General features: G+C 35.0%; 1 protein-coding gene across 2 annotated transcripts; it reads left to right on the top strand.

Annotated features, from left to right (window-relative positions):
- The first annotated feature begins 703 nt into the window (after positions 1–703).
- On the top strand, positions 704–5,112 carry LOC109159985 ((-)-alpha-terpineol synthase-like). Of its 2 annotated transcripts, none has more exons than XM_019308106.1 (8): positions 704–761; positions 1,112–1,226; positions 1,341–1,614; positions 2,154–2,532; positions 2,889–3,107; positions 3,472–3,610; positions 3,910–4,158; positions 4,718–5,112. In XM_019308106.1, exons 2-8 carry the CDS (start codon positions 1,131–1,133, stop codon positions 5,012–5,014), a joined length of 1,653 nt encoding a protein of 550 aa, XP_019163651.1. In that variant the 5' UTR covers positions 704–761; positions 1,112–1,130; the 3' UTR covers positions 5,015–5,112. The 2 variants fall into 2 exon arrangements, with proteins under 2 accessions (XP_019163651.1, XP_019163652.1); XM_019308107.1 differs by having other exon boundaries at positions 729–761; positions 1,108–1,226.
- The last annotated feature ends 617 nt before the right edge of the window (positions 5,113–5,729 follow it).

The raw sequence follows: 5,729 nt of genomic DNA, 5'->3' as shown, positions 1-5,729 counted from the left end.
CATTTTTAGTTCTTCAATTATAATATATGTATCAATTTTAGTTTTTGACTATTAAAATTTTTAAATTTGGTGCATGAGTACTCAATTTGCATCACATTTGGTCCTTGACTATTAACATTTTCAAATTAAGTGCATAACTATTCAACTTGTATCACATTTGCTCCTGCTGTTAAATTTTCCGACCAAGTTACCGGTGACCGGCTAATTTATTTAATTCTTATTTTAAAATTAATAAATTTTAAATTAAAAACTTTAAAAATACAAATAAATAAATAAATGATGACTACCCCACCCCCTCCTCGGACGAATTGAAGGAAGAAAGGAGTGGGGTGGCTGACGTTCTCTTTCTCCCCATTCTTCCTTTGTCTTTGCCGGAGACAAAGAGACAAAGGAGGAAGGGGGAAAAGAAAACGCCGGTCACCCCCTCCTCCTTCGTCTCCGCCGAAGACGAAGGAGAAGGGTGGGGGCGGTATTTTTTAAAAGGGTTTAAAGTGTATATATACACCATAGCCCTATTCCTTTTAGACTTTTACTCACGTGCAATACCATCATAAAAATTGAATACTTTCAATGCTTTTATTTAGTTATAATAAAATAGTAATGGTCAAAGTTGTTATTTTTAGAAACTACAAGGGTTCAAGGTGAAATTATTTCTTTCTATAAATACTTACGTTACTAGCTTTCAACTTAATTGCTTAAAAAACCAAGTTAATTGAGCTAGCTAGGCAGATACACCTTCAATATTCCCTGTGCTCAGAAAGGTACCGCCGTAACATATACTCCCGTCTCATTTTATCTGTATTATTTACTATTCATCGTTAAATCAACTCTTTATTATTTTTTTATTTTCTTTAGTATTTTTTTTAATAATTTTTAAATTTGATTATTTATGTTTCTAAATACATAAATTTTGTATACTAATACTAAACTTAATATTATGAAAATTAAATTAAAAATAACTTCACACATAAAATGGGTCGGAAGGAATACAAATTATTATATCATAATCTTTTCTTTCAATTACCTACTTTACTCGTTCACTTTTCTTTACCCAATAAAATTTGTATACGTTGTGATTTTCAGCTAACCTTTTTTATTGGTATGTAGCTAGGAATTCAATTCACATCAAAATGTCTCAAGAAATGGATACAAGGGGGTCTGTAGTGTACTATCCTCCTAAGGTTTGGACTGATGATTTTATGCAGAAACAAACTAGTGTCTATCTGGTGAGCAAAATAAAACATCAATACATATATATATATGGTTTTTGATTTGAGATAATTTTTGAATGGACAAATTGAAGCTGAAATTCAGAAAATTGATATATATGCTTATCATAGGGAGAAAAGTACTCGGACAGAGCCGCAAAGCTAAAGGAAAATGTCAGAGAAATGCTGGAGAATGTGAAGAAGGCTTCATTATCGGACCAGCTTGAGCTTATTGATGTTGTTCAAAGACTCGGTTTATCGTATCATTTCAACCATGAAATACAGAAAATCCTGGCAAGCTTGCACACTATGATGAACAACAATGTTGGGCAAAAGAATGAGAACCTATGCGAAACCGCTTTACGTTTTCGACTCCTGAGACAAGAAGGGTATCATGTCTCCCAAGGTACGGTGCATTTACAAATAACATACATCTGTTAAGCATATATAATATATAAACATAAATATGCAGTCCAACTATTAGTTTAGTCGTTTATTTGGGACGGAACACATCATTCAATTTGGTATCATAGTCCACCCCATCAAGAGGTCTACTCAGCTCATACACGTGAGGGGCGTGTTTTTGAGCATATATATAATATATAAACATAAATATGCAGCCACTTACTAGTATACCAAAAGTTATAGCTAGTAGCGAATGTGTAACTTTATTTCTTTATATACTACTACACATTTTCGAGAGGCATGGTGCTGGACTCAACCCTTCAGGCCTCGGCCCAACAGTTTCTAGCCACCAAGTGCTGGATTTGGCCTGGCCTTTTATAGCCTATTCCCCAACAAGTCCAACTATTCGTTTGGACTTTTAGTTAAGACAGAGCACATCAGTCAATTACATCTATGATATTTGCATGGTTGTTTAATTTAATACTTATAAGTGCACCATTTTTCAGTAAACAAGAAAGAATGATTTGTGTATTATTGCAGATATCTTCAAAAGTTTCATCAATGAGGAAGGGAAGTTTGATATGAAGCTTTGTGGGAATACTAAAGGAATGCTAAGCTTGTATGAAGCTTCATATCTCACCATGGAAGATGAACATATTTTGGAAATGGCAAAAGAGTTTACTACTTATCACCTCAAACAAACTCTCAAACAAGGAATAGAAGATCAAAACATGGCTGAGCAGGTGAGCCATGCTTTGGAGATGCCATTGCATTGGAGGATGAAGAGATTGGAGACAAGATGGTTCATAGATGTGTATGAGAAAAGGGAGGACAAGAATTCTACTATTCTTGAGCTTGCTAAACTGGATTTCAACATTCTCCAAGCCATGCACTTGAATGAACTCAAACAACTATCAAGGTAACTATATTGGTTTTGCTGGTTGAGTTGGTAACTACAACGTTATAAGTTCAACTCCCAGTGTGAACAACCTATTGATCTTTTTTATTTGAGTCGGTCAGCTATAAACAATCTAAGCTGGTTTACCCCCTTGTGGTCCTTTGTCCGCCTAAAATTACAAGGTCGGATTTACCCAATGCACATCATCGGATAGTGACTGTGGGTTTCTTTCGTCACTCAAAAGAACACACACATCTGACCTGCACGTATGCTTGACGTGAGAGTATCTGATGTGTGCAGACTTATTACTATAACTTAAACTTTTAGTTGAGATAAAATGCATGCTATCGTTGATTAGTATAATTTTGTTGGTGCAGGTGGCATGAAAATGTGAATCTAGCAGAGAGAATGGATTTCGCAAGGAGCAGATTAGTGGAAGGGTTTCTGTGGAGCGTTGGGTTCAGTCATGAACCTCAGTTTGAGTATTGCAGAAAGATCTCAACCAAGTCTGCTGAGCTAATTACTGTGATAGATGACGTATGCGATATACATGCTACTTTACAGGAGGTGGAAATCATGGCTGACGCCGTTAAAAGGTTAGAGGTCAACAAACCGGGTCTACAATTTTGACCATCACAATAATTAATGGTTATATATATTTTCAATGTTGCATATATCACAACATTACAAAGAGATAAGACAAATTCAGCCAAGTTGATCGGACTATTAATTTGGTAACCATAAGATACCAATGAAAACAACTTATTAAAATTAGTTATTAGTTTGAGCTAATCAGTTATGATTTATCTACACGTACTAGTTTATCTCATAATTGGTCATTTGCTAATTAAGAACATAAGACGATGTTTACCCGATGCATATTCTCAGATAGTGATTACAGGTTTTTCTCAACACTAAAAAAAAAATTATCAATAGCTTTATCTTTTACTTCTTTCTCAGGTGGGATATCAATGCACTTGAGGAACTACCAAACTACACTAAAATTTGCTTTCTAGCTCTGTTCAATTATGTTAACGAGGTGGTTTACGACATTCTTCAAGAACAAGGCATTAATGTCCTCCCCTACATAAAGAAAGTGGTATGTAATAATATACTATTATAGGTCCATAATCATGTGCAAACTGACATTAACGTGCGAACCTGTGAACTTCTAAAAAATTGCACCGTACTTACTATATGATTGCACCACACCTATATACAATTGCATCATAAGGTCCTCCAAACATATCTAGGATCCGTAACAATGCAATCATGTAGTGGTTGTGGTACAATCATTCAGAAGTTCACAGTTAAGGTTGGTTTTCACATGATTATGATTCTACTATTTTATATATATGGCTTAACTCATTAACTTTAATTTGGTCAAATATATTTCAGTGGAGTGACCTTTGTGAAACATATTTGGTGGAAGCAAAATGGTACAACAATGGAATCACACCAAGCCTAAAGGAGTACCTGGAGAATGCCTTGGTGTCCATTTCCGGTCCACTGCTTATACTGCAAGCTTATATCTCCATTGCAAACCCTATTAAAATGGAAGATTTGCAACATCTAGTTACATACCCTTCTATCATCCGATATCCATCCCTCATCCTTCGCCTCACCGATGACTTGGGAACCTCTCCGGTAAACAAAATAACATAAGGAAATTCTACTATATTGATCGTAACAATGCTAGATATTAAAATTAGTGATCGTAACAATGCATATTCTTGAAATTTAACATCTTGGTCGCCAATCTACTACTGAAATGAAATTTTCGACCACCTGAAAGTGATCTTAAATCAAGTTGATACCAAAAAGTGGTCGAAAATAGCAACAAAGGTTTTTCCGGATACCAAAAGTGGTCGGAACAAGGCTTTCGACTTGATTTAAGATCACTTTTAGGTGGTCGGAAATTCCATAATTTCCAGTAGTGGTCGCTAGTATTTGACCTAGCTTGCGGAAATTGGGTCAGATGTTGCCAGAGGTCTGCCGGAGTTGGCTGAAACCCTAATTGACTTGTAATTACAGGTCACCACCAGGGTTTCATTGCTCTAAAATAACATGTTTGTGGATTTAATTTCAACTTCTAAGGGCCTAATTAACTTTGTGGATAAAATTTAGGGGCTTATTTGATCAACGACACCGAATTAAAGTCTCAATGCATATAAACTAATGTGTTTTGTTATTATATATATTGCAGGATGAAATGGCGAGAGGGGATACTTCGAAATCAATCCAATGTTACATGCAAGAAAGCGGAAGCTCTGAAGACGACGCACAGAAGATGATGAGGGAGATGGTGGAAGCGACATGGAAGAAAATGAACAAAGAGATATTAATGGACACCCATTTCTGCAGAGATTATATCCAGATAGCAATGAATATGGCAAGAATCTCTCAATGCATGTATCAATATGGAGATGGCTATGGTCGTCCAGAAGGTGTTACCAAGGATCGAATTAAGTCACTATTTTTCGAGCACATTCCTCTCCCATAAGAGCAGAGGTTCCTTGTTGTTCATTACTATAAAATAAAGCACGTACCATTATTAAGCAATAAATTAAAGAGTCTTCATGAAGGTTGTAATATCTAGGAGAGTATCCACGTCATTATTGTTGTTGTTATTGTCATTGTTATTATCGTTATTGGTATAATTAATGTTGTTGTTATTGTTATTTTTGTTATCGTTATTGTTTAAAAGTTTTGTTTAAATATAGCAATACTTGAACAGAACTTTGAGCAAAACATTAAAGGTTGTTATGTTGTAGGTTGAAGTATAACATTTGGTAAATTATTGTTAAAAGGCAAATCACAATGATTCTGATTCTGACCCTGACCCTGATCCTGACCCCACAAGAATTATAGAAGTGTTAAATTCGCAATGACTCAACAATAGTCATTTAAATGAAAAGATCATGCTTGTACAAGTGTGTACGAGTAATTACATACTGTTACAAAGGAATGAAATAACCTAACACTGCGAGTGTCAAAATATACATCATACATGCATACAATACATATACAAGTTAACTTTTTTTTTTTTTTTTTTTTTTTTTTTTTGCGGTCAAGATTCCGCCGCTAGCACTAAGCTTGTGAAACAATTTGATACCTCTGACAAAACAAATCTTAAAGCCTTGCATGTTCATGTTGCTGGCTGGGTCCACAAATCACATTTATGTTCTTGCTGTTATATTTTAAACACTTATTATAGC

Source organism: Ipomoea nil, unplaced genomic scaffold, assembly GCF_001879475.1.
Source record: "Ipomoea nil cultivar Tokyo-kokei standard unplaced genomic scaffold, Asagao_1.1 scaffold2845, whole genome shotgun sequence".
NCBI classification, from domain to species: Eukaryota; Viridiplantae; Streptophyta; class Magnoliopsida; order Solanales; family Convolvulaceae; genus Ipomoea; species Ipomoea nil.
The sequence above is the reverse complement of the archived record's forward strand: the minus strand, read 5'-3'. Positions and strand labels throughout refer to the sequence as shown.